The sequence below is a fragment of the Chrysemys picta genome, chromosome 2 (assembly GCF_011386835.1).
Source record: "Chrysemys picta bellii isolate R12L10 chromosome 2, ASM1138683v2, whole genome shotgun sequence".
Lineage (NCBI taxonomy): Eukaryota > Metazoa > Chordata > Testudines > Emydidae > Chrysemys > Chrysemys picta.
In genome coordinates, this window is record NC_088792.1 from 13,664,240 (window position 1) to 13,684,980 (window position 20,741).

General features: G+C 47.7%; 1 protein-coding gene across 2 annotated transcripts in view; it reads right to left on the reverse strand.

Annotated features, from left to right (window-relative positions):
- Window positions 1-18,753, reverse strand: part of GARS1 (glycyl-tRNA synthetase 1) — a 38,671-nt gene extending 19,918 nt beyond the window's left edge. For both annotated transcript variants that reach the window (XM_065582679.1, XM_065582678.1), the window contains exons 1-8: window positions 18,490-18,753; window positions 14,235-14,336; window positions 9,547-9,649; window positions 7,153-7,294; window positions 5,828-5,916; window positions 4,267-4,343; window positions 2,081-2,226; window positions 801-950 (exon numbers count right to left, since the gene is read on the reverse strand). In XM_065582679.1, the coding sequence (XP_065438751.1) occupies window positions 801-950; window positions 2,081-2,226; window positions 4,267-4,343; window positions 5,828-5,916; window positions 7,153-7,294; window positions 9,547-9,649; window positions 14,235-14,336; window positions 18,490-18,699 (1,019 nt within the window). In that variant the 5' untranslated portion in view covers window positions 18,700-18,753. The remainder of the gene's footprint in view (window positions 1-800; window positions 951-2,080; window positions 2,227-4,266; window positions 4,344-5,827; window positions 5,917-7,152; window positions 7,295-9,546; window positions 9,650-14,234; window positions 14,337-18,489) is intronic.
- Window positions 18,754-20,741: the final 1,988 nt, after the last annotated feature.

Below are 20,741 nucleotides of genomic sequence, written 5' to 3' on the forward strand. Positions count from 1 at the left end.
TCAATCAGAGATCAGAATCTGGGACTGTGAACCAGAGCTGCAATGCCAAACATACCAGGGGACAAGATGTCTACATAGAAAGGCAGTTTCAATACTAAGGCCATCATTAAAAAGTGAAATGGGTCCATTTTTGGTTTCTCGACCAAGCTTTTATGAGCTTGGGCAGGTAGGCAGGCTTCTTTTTCTTTTTTTTCAACTAGCCAAGCACAAAGCGATCAGCTTAAGGGTAAATTTCTCAAAGCTTTAGCTGCACAATCTCTCACCCACTGAAGTCTGTGGAAACTCCATGAACATTTTAGGAGGTTCTCCTAGTGCATTCTAGGGCAGGGAAAGTGAATATTGTACCCACTTCAGATGCCACATATGGTAAGCAGAAGGCTTTGAAGATCTGAGGGTCTCTTGCTTGACTAATGTCGCGTAGTACCTTATCTAAGAGATAAAGTCCCTGTTTGTTCTTTGTCATATGATCTAAGGTTGAGACAAAAAAAAAAAAAAACACACTACTCCAAGGTCTAACCAGGTTTCAATGCCAAGTTTTCATGCCTAATACAAATTCTTATCAATGTTTCTGAAGCAAGAGTCTCATAACCAAGATACTCTTTGCCAGTGAACTCTGATTACTTTAAGGCATTTATTATGCAGCTACTCAGAGCCTTTTACAAGGCACAAGACATTCTCCCAAAGAGCAGGGTGGACAGGAAATCAGTGAAAAAGACACTCAGGCCAGAGGGAGCTTTGATTTCCCCAGAGGCAGCTGATCACCTGCCAGATGTTCTGGTGGGGGAGAAGGTTTGCAGTACCTGACTCGGATGAGGCCAGAACGGGGTGAGATCTCGTTTCTGAAGGAATTTCCAATCTGGGCAGCAGCGAAAGGCAGTTTGCCTTGGTTAAATTCCAAAAGGCGTTTGAAGTTGAGGAAAATTCCCTGTGCAGTTTCTGGCCTTAGATAACTGGAAAAAAAAAAAAACCAAGACATAGGTGGGTGAATGGAGGGGGAAGCAAGGCAAACTTTGTTTTGATGCAAAAATGAGGCGGCCTCGTTTGATCTCAGGTCTCTAATTCCAGGCACCAAACATCAAGGCAACATGCTCGGTCGTTCTCAGCAGCAGCAGCAATGTGGAGTTCAACAGGAAACCACAGATTATAAGCAAGCATCAAGACTTGTTTTCTTTAGAGCAGCAAAGGCTGACTCAGGTGCTGCATCTAGGGTTCAAGGAGAGCAGGGGATGGTCCACTCACCTTTCTGATTGCAGCTCTCTTCTTATAAATTCAGGGGCCGTGCTTATCCTCTCTGTACCCCTCCAATACTAGCACATATGGAGGTGAAGCAAGTCCAGCAATGCTGCCCTTATAGAACCCTCCCAGGGTAATTACACACACAGATTAGCCATGGCCTCATCTTTTTCTAAGCTCATTTAAGGCTTCCGGTGCTAATGCCTACATAGCCCACGGGTGAGTGGGTGTTCCAGGTCCCGCTCTGTGCTAGTCCACAGAGGAGGAGTCTGTTACAGAGAGCCTGGCTCTTTAGCTCAAGCCATAGCAGCCCACGCTTGTCCCCAGGTCAATCTTTGGTGCATCAACCAAGATGGCGGCCACAGACCACACATGACGGCTACCTTTGCTACGCAACTACCATTACGACAGACTAGCTTCACGCCCCTTCCTGCTTAACCAGAGAGGTCACTGACACCTGTGGAACCAATAATGTTCTGTTGCATGGGGAACAGGAGTCCAGGGCCTGGCTGCCCCATGCCACACAATTCAGCCTACAATGACATACATCCACCAGCCACTATGGCCTCTCAAGTAGAGCAGGTGTACAAGAACTGCATGGGCGACTACAGCTGCGATGGTCCTTCTTATCTTAAGAGTCCATGAGCCTATTTTGCAATAGCAGCTGTAGATCAGCCTGGGGAACAGACTGGGCGGGAGCGAATTGCAGAGGGAAGGCCGCAGGAGATGAAATGGGGTTTGTTTTCAGTTTTGTATAGATCTCATTTCCCATCCTGGGCAATGGAAAATGACGGTCACTCTTAGCCACATGCCAAAAGAAAATGGGCCGCATGAGGCGGCTACCTACCCCTGCATGTTTCCTCCAGGCCCAATGGAGGTCTTGAACATCAGATTGAAAGACACAGGAGGGGACAGGTCGTTCCCTGTGACGGGAGACTTCACGTTGTAATTCACAAAGAGATCGGCGAGCTCTTGCTGACTGTAGTTGTCCAACTAGCAACAAAACACAAGGATGGTAATTTTAAAATGACAAGACAAGGTTAAAGCAGTGATGGTTCGCCCCCTTCCCATCTATTATTAAACATGAGGTCAGGAACATACTGGAAGAGATTGTTATAGGACTGGAACCCTGTATTTTATTTGGGGTGAGGGTTAAGGTTTGTAGCAGGGATGGAAGAACATGTTTTGAAAAACTGTGGGCCCATGGCTCAGCTGCAGGCCAGAGCCTTTCAAGGCCCTGCAATCTTTTTAGAAGTACAAGCTCTGAGGTTGGGTATGAAGTGGCAACAGAGTCACTAGGATGGCACCACCACCTGCAGAGAACCTCCTTCTGAACAGTTCCAATCAAACCAGCCAGGGCAGGAGGGAGGCAGAAAAACGGAATTGCTGGGAGGGAGAAGAAGAAAGTCAACTACAATTTCTGCAATGTTTTGCCTCCTTTCAGGTCTTCTTCCTTCCACAACCCTGTAATTACCTGGTGCACCAGATACAACACATGCCAAGCATCACACCTTGCATGACAGCGCTGCCGAGCAGATCTGCAGCAGAGAAGCTGACTGCAGCAATAAAGAGGTTCCACAAGCGTACTGCCTACTAGCTCTAACACCAATTTGTTAACTGGAGGTTTCCCTGAGTGAGATGTTGCCACCCTTACAGGGCCCTGCCTCCTCCAGTCTCTCCTATAAATCAGAGCAGAAGGAGATCCCTGACAGCTGTGAGACAGACTGATTTGAAAGAACTGCTGGACTACTACACTTTAACCTGTAGTGTTCAGTATTAGATAGGTCCTCTATCAAGGTAACCATACCTCACAGTGGCAGAGATAATTGAGAACTGGACTTGGTGATCAAACAGGCCTTGTCCATCCCTAACTTCTATGATCCCTGGCATATCAGAGAGCGCTCCCAAACTAGGAGCAGACAGGGAGATTCCTATATTAATAGAGTCTAACACTGTAAGAGCACTGCCAGCTTTACATCAAGTTACCATCTACAGCAGGGGACAGCACAAGGGGACAAATGTAACAGGGTCAAAGTTCAGTACTGTACTGTGGAAGAGTTATTGACCAGGACTCTCTGATGCAATACACTGAGATTCCAGATATAGTACTGCGTTAGACCCATCTGCGCTGCATGCGGCTGTGAAAGCACTTATTCTAAAAGCCATGGGAACGAACGAACATTAAAAACAAGCAACTAAATGAAGACAAATCTCTACACACGGCAGCCCAGGAATGTTAGCCTGCAGCACTAACCATTCTAATGGGAAACAAGAGCAACCACACACTGAGAATCTTATACAGAGAAACCATTCCCAAGTGTCTAGAGACATCACCACAGGTTTTGATCCAGTACAAAAATTATTTAAAAAGCTACCTCCAAACCTTAGAGATATAATTCTTGTCCCTTGCATACGGCCCAAATGGCTGAGCCTTGTGTGTGAATGGGGGTTGGGGGGCTCAACAGGGGTGCAATCCTCCTCACTAGGCTGGCCACAGAGATGCTCTCTGGACAGATCTGCAACCGTCTGGCTGCAGAAGCATGCATGAGACCAGTCTCTCTCTGAAGAGCAATAGGTGGTGGATCTGCTTAACCAAAAAGCCTCCTGTACACAGAGGCACAGTGAGCCCAATGAGGTAATGGGCACATGGGGTGCAGACATCTGAGCAAGGTCCACAAATCCAGCCCCCAGTCGCAAAGTGACGCTATAGCGGCCTTGATGCAGACAGGGCCCTCTGAGCTGTTTTCCAAAGGAACATTTCCTTTAAGGAAAGCAGCATCTTAAGTATATTTAGGAGACTGATGGGCATATAGGGGGATGTGCTTGTTTTGGACATTTACGTCTAATGCTACAGCCTTCATGTCCGCTTGAAAAAACGGTGCCCAGTGGAAAGTTAACAACAGACGTGGGAAGCGGCATGTGCTTCTTCGCTTAGGGAGACGGGACAGGATGCCACTCTTGGATGTTTGTACCGCACCGCATCTCTGCCATGTCATTTATCAAGTTTTCAGCATCCTCTGTTCAAGCACTGACCTGTGTTAAAACGTTTTCCATTTCTGTCTTTTTCTCAGCTGTACATTTCTTGTCAGACATCAGCTTCTGCAAGTGAGCTGTAAGCATTGGAAGTAGGGAATCAGTTCACATTTGAGCAATATCACTGAACCACTCTAACCCTAAAACTACATGAATCAAAAGGATTATAAAGCATTCCCACTGGACAAAACGTAATGGGCCAGATTCCCAGCTCCTGTGAATCACTGTAGCTCCATTGAAGTCAGTGGGGTTATGCTGATTGACACCAGCTAAGAATGTGACCCAGTGTTTCCAATCTGTCATTTCTGACATTCTCTAGTTTCCTGTTGAGAGAGGACGATGGGGAATGTTGTGTATATTTAGCAAACAGGACCTGTGTCACTCTTTCCTCCCCCGCCCCTTAGTTTAAACCCAGTCTGGGTAAGGCACTGGAAGCGTGAGGGTGAAGTCTATTCCCATTTCAGAAAGGTTTCTCCTTCTATCGTGTGTTCATGCACATACATACAAATTCACTGCTATTGGCTTGCACAGCCTTTTCTTTTCTTATTAAGTGTAGCGACCCTCCACAGGGCAAGTGATCAGTGGGGAGTTGAACCCAGGACCTCTAGATCCAAAGTATAGCTCTCTACCACTTGAACAAAACGATTTGGTCCACTAGCAGATAGTAACACAGGTGGCTTTACTCTGTGGATCAGCCATAGAGGGGACATACACACTCTTGGTTAGCATGTTACATAAAGGCAAAGAAAATATTAAGTTGAATATTCTGAGACCACTTCTTAATACTAATATCTATTAGATGCAGAACAATATCACCAGGGGAACGATGGAAGGCCCTTTGGCATGAGCCATTTAAAGCTAGACTGCACCCATCCTTCACTTGACCAGGGGATGGACAAGACGTAGATCTGCTCCATCTCCAATGTCTAGGATTCCATGGCTTGTTTAATACAAATCAATGTAAAGAATCACACTGATTTTGCAACCTGGCTGGATTCTGAGCATAAAACGCTCAACAGTACCCTTGAAATGCCTCCTCCACGCAACAAGTCCAGGCCAGCAGCTTTGTCCTGCAACCATCTCTCTAGTAAATTTAACCTGAGATTCGATCAAAAAGCAAGTTTCAGGCAACACCAGAACAATAAGAAAAGTAAGACCAAAGCATGGCCTTTATGTGCTTTGTTTAGATTTGTTAGATGGAAGGTCAGGCTTGTTATGCAGGAAGCCAGACTAGATGATCCAATGATCCCTTGTGGCTCAATCTATGAATTATTAGAAAATAAAAATGAGATCTTTGCTGTACAGTATTTCTATTAGGTGAAAGTCATTCCACTGCAGAGGTCCCGTGCATCACTTCAGACCTTAACACAATGTTTAAATGGGGTGGAGGGCTTGCAAGGGTCACCTACGCCGGGTGACTGTTTCCCTTAGTGAAGCATAGACATTAATATGCAAGAGATTTACTAGGTCATCTCGTCTATCCTCATAAGCAGGGCATTCCCCTACGGAGCATAAAGCACGCACAAGGAATCTCTCAGCCAGTCCTGCCCTCAGAATGTACCTTTTAAGAGATGATCAGCCCGAAAACACTCCCCATTTTTCACATCTTTCACCATGAAGTCAGCAAATTTTTCTACATGGCCAGAGGTCCTGGAACAGAAGACACTACTTTAGAAACACATATTGTCACTTGACAGCACCACAGTAGCATGTGAGCCCACAATGAAGACCGACATTAAAGAGATCTCCTCTAAACCAAGCAACCAAAGTGCAGGCTCATTCTTGCTTCAGTTTACGGACCTGTATTTAGTAGTTTCCTCATTTAGAAATCATCTGTGGCCATAAGGATCCTTGAGAAAGCCTGGATACCCCCCGAATCCATTTTAGGTTCATACATTGTGGTGCTATTTTACTGGCCCATTCTCTTTTGTTTACTGCATAATTACTGGAGCAAGATAAGGATGCATTTGTGTGGGGAACTCGATGGGTCAGGTGACTAGCGGTGGCATTGGGACACTCACTCTTCTGTCATTGGTTTGAGTGTGACCCAAGCTGCTACCAGGTGAAAGTCTTTACTATCCAGTGCTGGCTCATTGACCCATCTCAGTGGTCTCAGTCCAATTCCCAGAAAGCATCCACACCACACCACACCGCCATGAGCATACTAAGCAACCTGGCTGCCAGTTTTAGCAGAGGTGCTAGGGACGGGAGAGGTATGGAGACTGAATTACACTCTCACCCTTCGAGGTGTTGCCTCCAGGGCAGGGTTGAGGCACACTTCGGGAGCTGTATGAGGCCTATTGCTTTGCTGCTTTCTGTGCTCTACCTGTGCTGTGGATAAACAAAGGACTTCAGTCTCCACGGCTGGTACCATTCACTAGTACTACAGTTGTACTGTTAATGGATAGTGGTGGTTTCTGCCAGGCTTCCACATGGAGAGGAAGCAATGTTCAGTGGTTAGGGCACTAGTCTAAAACTTGGGAGATCTGAGTTCAAGTCCCTGCTCTGACAGACTTCCTGCGAGACCCTTAGGCGAGTCAGTCTCGGTGCTTCAGTTCCTCCATCTGTAAAATGGGGATATGAGCACCACCCTAACTCACAGGGGGGTTATGAGTATAAACCCATTACAGATTGTGGGGCTCTCAGCTATTACGATAATGGGGGCCATATACAAACCTTTGGTAGATAGCTACTTGAACAGCAGCTTCCACTAACTACCTAGCTAAGTGCAGCCACCTAGATATTCTGCATCGCTACAAGGTACCAGGATAGCAAACTGGGTGACCTAGTCTCATATTCCTGTGGTTATTTTTACAAGGGCTTGCAAAGAAATCTATCACTACCAGAAACGAACACAAACTGCAAGAGAGAAGGGCCCATATTTACTTCAGAACTGGCTCTGGGGTGAGCATGGTGCAGTCTATCTCTAGAATCTGATCCTCCTGTATAAAGTGCAGTCTCCAAGCTTGGATAATGTTGTTCTTCAAAGCACATCCAACAGGCCCAAAGTCATACAGGCCACTAACACCTACAAGAGAAGTAAAATATGGGTCACACCATCTTACACAGCAATTTTGTTTTGATTAAAAAAACAAAAAACAAAAAACCCAAAACAAAACAACCCAAAGCCCACAAACTATGTTTCAATTTTTAGGTGTCAGTCCAGGTTATTTATTGGGCACCCTCTGAGTACGAGCTGCTTCGTAGGAACCAGAGTGAAACGGGGTCTGCCTTCAAAAGCTTACAATGGGAAGGATTGATCCTGCCAAGTGCTGGAAGTGCTCAGCACCCACAAGAATTGGGCCCTAGGTGAGAAAGTTAATACAGTTCAGTCCCACAATGCACTGGGTGACCAGCTTGTGGCCAAAACTCAACCAGATTCAGATACTTGTTCTATAAATATACAAACCACACTTCCTCCTCCAGTGGATTATTCCTGGGGAGTATGTGGAAGAAAATGTATTTGAAGGCGGGAGCTGAATACAGAGAGAAGTTGGACACTTGTATATTCTGCGGGGAAGCTGTACTTTAACAGAACGTATCCTACATACACCCACCAGTTTATACTTAATGAGGAAAGGAAAGTAGCAAATATGTTACAATGAAAGAAAAGAGCAGAAAGGCCCAGACTGTCAGCCTGTAAACGCCACATTGAAAATTTACTCCGGAATCTGAGGTCACACAGGAAAGACACGCAGCCTGACAGACAACGTTATTCTAATGCAGTGGCTCTCAACCTTTCCAAACTACTGTACCCCTTGCAGGAGTCTGATTTGTCTTGAGTACCTCAAGTTTCACCTCACTAAAAAACTATTTGCTTACAAAATCAGACATAAAAATACAAAAGTGTCACAGCTCACTATTACTGAAAAATTGCTGACTCTCTCATTCTTACCATATACACCTCTACCCCATATAACACAAATTTGGATAGAACGCGGGAAAGCAGCTCTCGGGGGGGGGGGGGGGGGGGGCGTGGCTGCGCACTCCGGCAGATCAAAGCAAGTTTGATATAACGCGGTTTCACCTATAACGCGGTAAGATTTTTTGGCTCCCAAGGACAGCGTTATATCGGGTAGAGGTGTAATTAAAAATATATCAATTGGAATATAAATATTGTACTTACATTTCAGCGTATAGTATATAGAGCAGTATAAACATGTCATTGTCTGCATGAAATTTTAGTTTGTACTGACTTGGCTAGTGCTTTTTATATAGCCTGATGTAAAACTAGGCAAATATCTAGACGAGTTGATGTACCCCTTCTCCATACCCTACGCATACCCCTGGTTGAGAACCACATCCGGTTATCTGAAAAGGTTTGACTGCCATATTTAGCCACTTGCTCAGTGCAACTCCTTGACAAGAGTTTCACCGCAGTAACAGGATCGAGAGCAGTAGCAGAATCTGGTATTTGAATGATGTTAACATTAACTTGGCCAGGAAAGTTCAGAGAAAGACGTACGGATATTAGGAAAGAAGGTAATCACTTGGCTTTCAAAAAAAATCCCCAGCCACCCTATTTCCACTAGCTCCCTGGACAGTATACATTCCCTCTCTGATCTTCCTATTTGCATTCTGAAAGCACAAGATGGAACTCATGCCCACACATACTTGAAAGAAGTTTCGAGACTGGGTAAAGCCAACTTTCCAAAAACCCACTGATGTTTCATAGTATTATTAAGACTACAATTTACTCATGGGTATTTTTAGTAAAAGTCATGGACAGGTCACGGGCAATAAACAAAAATTCACGTTATGACCTATCCATAACTTTTACTATAAAGACCCCTGACTAAATCTTGGGAGGGCTGTGCAGAGGGGGGCGCCCCGTAGCAGGGAGCGCCCCAGGGGGCTGCTGCTGGGGCCAGACGTAGAACCAACTGCCGGGGACCGCTGGAGCAGTGGCTGCTCCGGTCGCCCGAGGGACCGCTGCACGGGCTGGCCCCAGGACCACTCCAGCAGCAGCCAGTGTGGCTGGCTGTGGGGCCACTCAAGCAGCGGGCTGCAGAGCCGCTCCAGCAATAGCCAGTGTGGCTGGCCCCAGAGCCAGCTGCTTGGGTGGCCCTGGGATCAATCACACTGGCCTCTGCCGAAGTCACGGAAGTTGCGGAAAGTCATGGAATCCATGACTTCTGCGACTTCCATGACAGACACGGAGCCCTAATTATTATCATCATCATCAACAACGTAACATGTCAGGTGAACATGGCACTTCATAATCGTGTAGAGACACTCTATCCTAAAGTGATTAGAATTTAAATTTGTTTAAGCTTGTACCTCCATAAATAGCAAAAGCTTGATCATAGAAAAACCTCCGCTTCAGAGTATCCTCCATTTTCGTTCTGTCCACAATGTCATCCTTGGGCTGTAAAGCCAGCTCCTGTAAAACAGGCAGGGTGAAAATAAACAATGGTTCCAGTTACTGGCAGTAAAATGAATCCTTCCTCAATCACCATTATGGAACAAAATGATCTCTGTTCGAAAGTAGCCTTCACAGGCACCTCCCAGATCGGGACGTTCAAATTGGAAGATACGTGCCTAACTGCTAAGGTGAACGTCCAAATGCCAGATTTAGCCACCAAGTTTGAAAAGTGAGCTCTGTGAGCTTAAACACTTGCACAAGTATTGGGAGGTTCTGGATGCTACTGGGATTTTGATAACGAGGATTACGAAGAGCATCCATGTTGTGATACGTTGAGGAGAAATTTCCTAGGCATCTGTACAACAAGCAACGACTACTTCTAAAGCACACTTCCTCTGAGACACTTAGGGTTTCTGTATAACATAATATAAGCTATAGGTATCAGATGTCTAATGGTAGCATTTGACTGAAGACTGGGAATATGTTTTATACCATCCTCGTTATCTGAATTCAAATATCAGACAGAGCAAATACAATTGCATGTATTCCACATGATTACTGTAAAACGATGCCGGTAATAAAAAACAACAGTTTAGACTCAGAACATATGCCTTAGATGTCACTTTCCACATTAAGTTTTAATAACTATTATCAACACACATTATGACAAAAGATATGCAGAGAGAACACCTACTTTTCATTAAACAAGTGTATAGGAATTTCAGTCTACCCACCTAACACAGATTTTTATACCACACCCATTGCTGTGATATCTGATCACCCACCCCATTCATTATTGACAGTGGTTTTTTCCCCATTAAGACATTAGAGCAACGGAATCTATTCTGACAAATGACTTACAGAATTTTTTGTTTCTAAAACAACTCTATAAAGTGGACTAAGGTACTCTGTCAAGGTTAAACTAAAACCTTTTACTCTGAATCTTCTTTGGCTTATATCACTAACTTAAAGAAGTATGGCCAACATTTTACAACTTGGGTGCTTGCAGTTAGGTACCTAAACCCACATTTAAGCATATAAACAAAAGAGGCATGATTTTCAGGAATGCTAAAGCATCTGTAGCGCCCATTAACTTCAGGCCAATAAGTAGGGCCCTACCAAATTCACGGCCGTGAAAAGTGCATCACGGACCATGGCATCTGATCTTTTGTGCACCTTTACCCTATACTATACAGATTTCACAGAGAAGACCAGCGTTTCTCAAACTGGGGGTCCAGACCCAAAAGGAGGTCACAGGGGGGAGGGGGGGTTTGCAAGGTTATTGTAGGGAGTTGTGATATTGTGACCCTTACTTCTGCGCTGCCTTCAGAACTGGGTGGCTGGAGAACGGTAAGTGCTGGCCAGGCGCCCAGAGCTGAAGGCAGTGCCGCTGCGAGCAGCAGTGCAGAAGTAAGGGTGGCAATACCATACCATGTCACCCTAACTTCTGCGCTGCTGCCTTCAGAGCTGGGTGGCCAGAGAGTGGCGGCTGCTGGCCGAGGGCCCAACTCTGAAGGCAGCAGCACAGAAGTAAGGGAGGCAATACCATACCATGCCATCCTTACTTCTGTGCTGCTGCTGGCGGTGGTGATGCCTTCAGAACTGGGCTCCTGGCTAGCAGCCGCTGCTTTCTGGCTGCCCAGTTCTGAAGGCAGCGCCGCCACCAGCCACAGAGCAGAAGGGTGGCAATACCGCAATCCCCCTTCAATAATCTTGCAACCCACCCTCTTTTGGGCCAGGACCCCTACAGTTACAGTGAAATTTCAGATTTTCATATCTGAAATCAAGACATTTATTATTTTTAAAATCCTATGACCATGAAATTGACCAAAATGGACCATAACTTTGGTATGGCCCTACCAATAAGTAAATCTGCCCGATTAAAAAAAAAAAGAGCTGATATCAATTTAAAGAAAGACAGCTGACAGTGTACTGTAAAGCTATTGTTTTGGCAGACTGAGGAAGGAGAGAAGTACGCTCTGCAAGGACTAGAGACATCTCAAAACTGCCAGGACTTCTCAGTGGGAGGAATGAGTTTCTGACAAGGAGATGGGGGAAAGAGGGAAATGATAGAGGCATTGCCTGACATCGAATGGCAAAAAATGGTCAGCGCTTCAGGAGAGACCCAAAACAATAGGAGACTATAGGAGATTCCAGGCCCTACCACCAATACGTGTTGGATCACTATTAGAGATGCAATGCTAAGCTGGCTATGTTGCAGTTACTCCAAGGAAGGAGTGGAGTGTAACTATTTGGCTTCACTCTTTTTAAGGAGTGGAGAGGGGAGCATGTGATAGCTGCAAGGGGGATGTCTACATTTTTGGGCCCTGCGTAAGGGCTCAGTCATCTACTGACTTGAGAAAATGGAAACAAGTTGGTATTTGAGCCCGGCCTATATCCTCTCAGAGCTCTCAAACACAGATGTGCCCTACACCGTTAAGGGTTTGGAAGCCGACCGTGCCCACTTAGAGCGACACCTCCCCTTTACATGCAGCCAATGTGGAAGTCACAGGGCCAGCGTGATACTGTCTAGTTGCTCAAATCAGCAGGCATCCACGCTGCTGCGTTCCACTCAAGTTGCCACTGATGAACATGCATGGCTGGAAGCCTCGCCAAACAGGAATGACAATAATCAACACTTGTGCTGACAAGGACACGTGATGGTGTTGCAAAGTCATCCTGGAATAAATATGAATACAGCCCACACACATTGTGTAACTGACAAACAAGCCTCTGCACCAGATCCTACACACGCCTTTCCCATGGAAAAGGAGTGGCTGAAAGGGGTGCCAAGACTCCTAACCTGACTCACAGCCTCTCTAAATGAAGTCTGTCAGGATTACAAGACATAACCAGAGAACAGATTTTAAAAAAGTTAGTCACCGTAACCGAGACTAGCCATGAGCAAATCGTGGGTTTTAAAGCGTGGTTCCACGCTGAAAAGTGACTCAGTCTTACTCACATTGCCTCCTTGTGCATCTCCAGTCATAGCTGCTGACTTAAGAGACAAATAGCTTCTCACTCTGGCCTGCTTTGAAGAACTAATTGAATTATTTAGATATGATTTTGGTGCTCTAATTATTAGCTGAGTTCCACGCACAAGAGCAGCCTCCGCCCTTTGTTTACGTACACCCACCACTGAAGACAATAAGGTTACACAAATGTATCTAATGAGAAAAAAAAAAAGGGGAGGGGGGATTTTCTTATCTGGTAATATACAAGCCAGAAAGTACTCAGAACCTGCTCTTAGATCTCAAGGTGAGTTTGCAGAGCTGGTTAAGGGGATGTGGGGAAGATATATTTTTACTCATATATTGAGCAAATTTGATCTGGAAATCAAGACAAACCTGGAACCCCACAACGTCATTTTTAGAGCCCCTTTTCAGAAAAGAACTGTATTTTAAAAATAAATAAATAAATTAATTAATGGAGATATCCCATCTCCTAGAACTGGAAGGGACCTTGAAAGGTCGAGTCCAGCCCCCTGCCTTCATTAGCAGGACCAAGTACTGATTTTGCCCCAGATCCCTAAGTGACCTCCTCAAGGATTGAACTCACAACCCTGGGTTTAGTAGGCCAATGCTCATACACTGAGCTATCCCTCCCCCAATGGACAACTTAAATTTGGCCTTCAATTTGGAAAAAAAATATGGTAACTGGAAATTTTTTTTTTTTTAAATGTGTTAAGTTACAGTGAACAGAATTGTTTTTAAACAAAAATCTCCCCTGCCAGGTTTGTAACTCAAACATTGTGTAAAGAATCTGAAAGTGAAACGTACAAAGTGACTTTACAGGGGTTTCATTTTGCTAGCTGACAAATGCAAAAAGTAAACAAAGAATAGTGACATGCACATTGGATTTTAAAAATTCTTTCCCTTTCCATAATCTAAGCTCTTATCAGCAATGTAGGGAAGAAATATATTTGTTTACAACATGTGATTTTTAAGTTGACTGCAAGTTATAAAACAACTCTACTGGCTGGGAAGGAGTCATGGGCACAGCAGTGGAAGGCATCCAAACTGACAACAGTGACTGGCTCTTGAATCTCTGTGGCACAAACAGCAAGGAAGAAAAGAGAAAGCAAGGAAAGCCAAGGAAGAACAGTCCGAAGACAGCGACAGAGGATATTGAATGTGCTGGCATCGCCTGGAAAGAAGTAGCACAACTAGCCAGCGACCATAATCACTGGAGGAACTGGACTGCTTGATGTGCCAGCCGCACAGGAGGAACTAAGGGAAGGGAAGTTATCAAGTGGTGTCAATCACTAGCTTTGCCATCTATGCCACTGAACTGACCATTTTATAATTAAAGGTAAGAGATTACATAGTCCCATGCTGATATAACAACATGAATCCTAGGTTAAAAAAGTAGATTGGAACACAGCATCTACTGGTCAAGACAGTCTAGCATAAACAGAGAGACAAAGTGGGTGAGGTAATATCTTTTATTGACAAACTTCTGTTGGTGAGACAGGCAAGCTTTCACCGAGCTCCACCTCCTCTTTTAAATGTATACATTTAAAAAAACACCACCACTTGACTGCAGGAATTCAAGTATGCTCATGCAAAACCCTCTAGACCACAGATCTAATTCTCAGACTCACCTTGGCTTCTAGGATCTTCTTCCGAGCCTTGAGCTCTGCTACAGCTCTGTCTACATCCACCTGGGGAGCCTTCTCTTCTTTCAGCTTTCTTACCAGTTCCCCCTGAGGAAGAACACAGGAGAATCTAAGATATGGATTCCATTCTGAAAGGCAGGTGTGAGGGACAGTCCGCTCTAAAGACTGCCTGAGCGTTTCTACAACCACATGGAAACTGGCCAAGGTACTGGAGGTGGGGGAACACTTTGAAATTGGAAAGTGAGCATCAGCTGAGTTTGATAGCATTAAAGAACCCCAGAAGTAACTGCTTCCCACCCATTGCAATTATTTTTATCTCAATGTGTGACTACACCCCCTTAAAAAAAAAGTCTATTTGAATAGGCCCAAGCACTATTATGGTTATTAGAGTTTCTCTGATGTTCATGGAAAAGAGACCCATGCTTTTTTCAGGACAGCAGGTTATCAAAGCAATGTAGGAAATGAACACAACTTTATGAGAGAGCAAGACACAGTAGGACCTTGGAACCAGACTAATTACCATCGTCTTGCAAGAGTTCTAGAAGGGTTTCCCTATCCCACATGGTAAGGTTTCCCGTCCCCCAAGACCCAGGAAATGTGACAGGCAAACAATCATGTGGAATTATTAACCCCTACATACTCTATAATATGGCTTTACAATACTTTTGGGGACTACGTCAACACTTCAGAGCCTATTTAGCATAGTCCCCTAGCGGGATGCTGCTGACACCAACCAAAGGAGTTTTTCTGCCAGTGTAGGAACACCATCTCCCTGAACAACATTAGCTATGTTGACAGAAGCACTCTTCTGTTGCCAATAGCTGCATCTACACAGGGAGGTTTGTTGGCATAGCTACGTCGATCAGGGGTGTGTTTTTTTCACACCCCTGACCAACACAGCTGTATCAGTATAAACTGTAAGCAGTGGCTGTAGATAACTTAATTCTTCTTCTTGCCTGCATTTAAGTGAATGAACAGTCTTTCCCTCCATCCCCCAAAAAGGAATTATCTAGCCAAAAAAAATTGTTTATCTTGAATTACTGAGGGAGAAATGTTGAGAGGCAAGGAACAAGAGAATAGAGACAGCTACAGATGTGAAGTACATGCAAAAAATCAATAACTTCCCTAGTTTAATGCTCCCAGTTTAGCATCTTTCCTGTACCTACTCTTCTTTCATTTTAAAAAAAATGTGAACCTGATGTTTATTTTTTCTACACTGTCAGCTTTGTTTACAATCTGTTTCTCCGGCATGATGCTCAGCCCTAGTGAAATCACTGCACACAGGCAATGAGACAGGAAAGCTAGGATTTCATGTTTCAGGTTGGGGAAAGAGGGGGGCTGACTTTATAATGGCAGAGAAGTGCCAGTAAGTGAATTAAATAAAGAGGGAACAAAAAACGTGACCAGCTGGGCTAATAAACTTCACATGTCAGCTACTATAACACAGTGGATAAAGAAAGTTGGCAACTGCACTTGACTGCTTCCTTCCTGTTAACCAGTGTAATCAAAATGTGAAAATTTCACTCCAAGGCTGCTGGGTTGAACTGCAATTCCAGGCTAACGTGGCAGAGGGAGGGATCTGAAGGAGGAAAAAAAAAAAGTAGTCAACCAAACCCCTCTTTGTTGAGTTAGGGGATCTGCAAGGAAAGAAAGTCAAGACAAAGGGTCCAGGGAACTACTGCAGACTCAAAAGAGTTCATGGCACTGCTTTGCATTCGGCACCAAAACAGTGGTATGCAGTGGCTCTTTGTTCCGTACGACAAGGAAAAAGACTCGGACACACAGGGCAGAAAAAAAAATGAAGTCAACAATTACACTTGCTGACTGGACACAATTTAATTAAAGACACGAGCCCAGCCCGGAGGAGGAGGAGCACACAGCACTATTTGATGTGGCAGATTTTGCTGCAGCTTTGTCCCAAACAACAGTGAAGCAGAGAGGGACCCACCCCTGGATCACAGCAGACTATTGCATCAGGCACTGCTGCAGGAAGAAACACCGGCTTGGTCCCCGAATGGGGACACACTCTCTCTCTCTCTAGGTCAAGGCTCCCTCCGGTTTAATTAAATTGCATCTACCCTCCGTTTGGATTGGACGAGAGCATCTTTTTCTATTGCAAAGACACCTTAAACACCCTCCTTTTATTATTACCATGGCATGTCACGCCATGGAAGGCTGCACCTGCATCATTCATCTCCCCCACCCCAACCTCTATCTTACACCCCACATTTCTGTCCCATCCCCAAGAGCACGGGGAAAGGGACATTCATATATTTCTGTTTTAAAGGCAGGTGGCAACTCCCGAATTACTGGTATGGGAAGAAAGTGAGTCAGCTGGGTTTAGCGATTATAATTGCAATTACTCGGAGATTCCCCACCAAGGCACTCAGTTTGCCGTACAATGAGTCATAACAAAAACTCACTGAAGTAGTGGTGTAAGTTAAAAAAAAAATAGATCCACTTACATAACGGAAATATGTAAGGGGCAAACACACACACAGATCCAGCAATATATAAGGAATACATGTACCTGTGTGTGGCTAAACAGGGAGACTATATAGAACTAGCTATGCTAAGAAGGCATGAAAGGCAACCCAGGCACATAGAGCTCTAGGTCTAGCTATGAAAAGGTGTGAAGAATCCACAAGCCGTAAGAGGCATATGCAGAAATAGAGAGAGATGAGAAGGGTGCACAGATAGAGATCAAGCTGTGTAAGGAGGAGGGGAATACACAGATCCCTCTAATTGAGAAAGAAAACAGGGATAGAAGGGCACAGTCATATACTTCCAGCTTTATTACAGGAAATGTATGCACCTATATGCCCAGCTATAAAAGGGAGGAGAGATAGAGCAAGGCATTCTTATTTAAAAGGGAACCATGAAGCCCCACTGTTACATTGGGGACACACACATATACAACAAAGATCCTATACAGATCTAGCTCTTTAAATTGGGGGGGAGGGGGGAACACCACAGAGACCCAGCTCTATGGAATGGAAGGGGAGACAACCCATAGACCCACCTCTGAACAGTGGGAAGTGAGCCTATATAGACCAACATACAGGGAGAGACACCATGGTGCTCTATGGGGGAAAATACACCCTATATACCTAACTCATATGGACACAGTTCCGTAGGGCAGAGAAAACTAGAGAGACCAATTCTATAGGGGAGTCGCCACCTCATACAGACCCAGTTTCATAGGTAAAGGAGAAACTATGGAGCCCAAGGAGACACCCCACATAAGGGCCTCATTGGAAGGGGGATGCTATAGAGCCCAAGGACACACACACCCCATACGGACCCAGTTCCATAGGGGATGCTACAGAACCCAGCTCTGTAGGGGAGACACCCCCATACAGACCCAGTTCCATAGGGGATGCTACAGAACCCAGCTCTGTAGGGGAAACACCCCCCCCATACGGACCCAGTTCCATAGGGGATGCTACAGAGCCCAGCTCTGTAGGGGAGACACCCCCCCCCATACGGACGCAGGTCCATAGGGGATGCTCTAGAGCTCAGCTCTGTAGGGGAGACACCCCCCCATACAGACCCAGGTCCATAGGGGATGCTACAGAACCCAGCTCTGTAGGGGAAACACCCCCCCCATACGGACCCAGTTCCATAGGGGATGCTACAGAGCCCAGCTCTGTAGGGGAGACACCCCCCCCATACGGACGCAGGTCCATAGGGGATGCTCTAGAGCTCAGCTCTGATGGGGAGACACCCCCCCATACAGACCCAGGTCCATAAGGGATGCTCTAGAGCCCAGCTCTGTAGGGGAGACACCCCCCATACAGATCCAGTTCCATAGGGGATGCTATAGAACCCAGCTCTGTAGGGGAGACACCCCCCCCATACGGACCCAGTTCTGTAGGGGATGCTCTAGAGCCCAGCTCTGTAGGGGAGACACCCCCCCCATACGGACCCAGTTCTGTAGGGGATGCTATAGAGCCCAGCTCTGTAGGGGAGACACCCCCCCCATACGGACCCAGTTCTGTAGGGGATGCTATAGAGCCCAGCTCTGTAGGGGAGACACCCCGCCATACAGACCCAGGTCCGTAGGGGATGCTCTAGAGCCCAGCTCTGTAGGGGAGACACCCCCCCCCCCCATACGGACCCAGTTCCATAGGGGATGCTCTAGAGCCCAGCTCTGTAGGGACCCAGCGGCACAGGGTAAAGGGGGAGCAGCAATACAGGGGATCCCGCAGCCCGACCCCCGGCGGCCCGTCTCCGGTACCTGCAGCCGCACCGCCTGGCGGAGCGGGTCGAGCAGCGCCTCGGCGGCGGGTCGGTCCATGCCGGCGCTGGCCGGGCGGGGCGGGGCGCGGGGCGCTGCCGGCGGCCGGGCGGAGCGGAGGGGGGCGGCCGGCGGGCGCAGCAGCAGCGCGGGCAGGCGGCGGCAGAGCAGCAGCAGCGGCGGCGGCAGCAGGGCGCTAAGGGGCGGCATGGAGCGGCGCGCGCCTCGGCCCGCCCCGCCGCATGATGAAATCCCGGACGCCAGGCGCACACAGCCCCCGCCGCCGCGCGGCACTTTCCGCACGGCCCGCCAGCTCGCCGCGCCGCGCCGCAGATTCGGCACCGGCTGCCGCCGCGCAGCGCCGCGGGGCGCCGCTAGGGGCCGCTGCGGGGCACCCGCCGGCCGGCGTGGGGTGAGCCCAGGAAAGAGACCCGAGCCTGGGGGTGTCTGTGCCCCCCCGGGATCCGAGCCTGGGGGTGTCTGTGTCCCCCCCGGGATCCGAGCCTGGGGGTGTCTGTGCCCCACTCCGGGATCCGAGCCTGGGGGGTGTCTGTGCCCCCTCGGGATCCGAGCCTGGGGGGTGTCTGTGCCCCCCCCGGGATCCGAGCCTGGGGGGTGTCTGTGCCCCCCCCGGGATCCGAGCCTGGGGGGTGTCTGTGCCCCCCCGCGAGATCCGAGCCTGGTGGTGTGTGTGCCCCCCTCGGGATAAGAGACTGGGGGTGTCTGTGCCCCCTCCGGGATCCGAGACTCGGGGTGTCTGTGCCCCCCCAGTGGGATCCGAGTCTGGGGTGTCTATGGCCCCCCTGGGATCTGAGCCTGGGGTGTCTGTGCCCCTGTCCGAGTCTGGGGGTGTCTGTGCCCCCCCCCAGATCCGAGCCTGGGGTTGTCTGTGCCCCACTCCAGGATCCGAGCCTGGGATGTCTGTTCCCCGCACCAGGATGCGAGCCTGGGGGCATCTGTGCCCCCCTCACAATCTGAGCCTGGGGTGTTTATGCCCCCCCACACACACACAGGATCTGAGCCTGGGGTATCTGTGCCCGTGTCCGAGCTTGGGGTGTCTGTGCCCCCTCTCTGGGTAAGAGCCTGGGGGAGTCTGTGCCCTCCCCTGGGATCCGAGCCCCACAGCTTGAGGGTGTCTGTGCTCCCACTCACAATCTGAGCCCAGGGGTGTCTCTGCCCCCCAGGGGTCCTAGCCCCACAGCCTGATGGTGTCTGTGCCCCCTTCGCCCCCCTCCCCCAGGCTCTGAGCCCTGAGCCTGGTGTGTCTGTGCCAGACATACAACAGGTCTGAGCCCCACATTTGGGGGATGTCTGTCCTGGGTGCTGGAACTAGGGGTGCTGGGGATGCTACTGCACCCCCTGGCTTGAAGTGGTTTCCGTCATATCCAGGGTTTACCATTTGGTTCAGTGGCTTTCAGCACCCTCACTATACAAATTGTTCCAGTGCCCCTGATGTCTATGCCCCCCACACACACACTGCGGGCACACACACACTCCAGGGGCTGATCACCACAGTCTGGGCATGTCTGTGCCCCCTCACATACACACACCAAGGTCTCAGCCACATGACCTCAGGCATGTCTGTCCCTCCCCATAGACACACACTGCAGGGTTTGAGTCCCACATTCTGGGGGTGCCTGTGCCAGCCTCCCAACACAACATGCCACTGCAGAGTCCTCTATTCTGGGAGCGTGTGCTCCTCTCACACATTCCCTGACCCCTATATATTATGTATGTCTGATCCCCCCCAGCCCACACACATACACTAAGGGTTGAGCCCCACATTTGGGGGTTTCTAGCCCTCCATTTACACCCAAGGGGGTCTGAGCCCCACATTCGGAAGGCGACTGCACTGTCAAACACACAGAGAGACTTCAATTGCTGGATCAAGCCTTTGAGAAAGAAGCATGGCTTTGTGAGCAAGGTAGTGGATGGGATTCAGAAGGTGTGTGTTCATTTCCCAGCCCCTGGCGACCTCTGTGACCTTGGACAAACCGCTTAATCTCTCTAGCCCTGACAGTTTTAAAGCACTCATCCCTAAGTCCGTTCCTGTTCAGGACAGCACTTAAGCACATACTTAAAGTTAAGCCCCGAATTGATGCCACTATGCCTCAGTTTCCCTATCTGTACAATGAGGGATAATATTTCTTTGACAGGTTTCAGAGTAGCAGCCCTGTTAGTCTGTATCCGCAAAAAGAACAGGAGTCCTTGTGGCACCTTAGAGACTAACAAATGTATTTGAGCATAAGCTT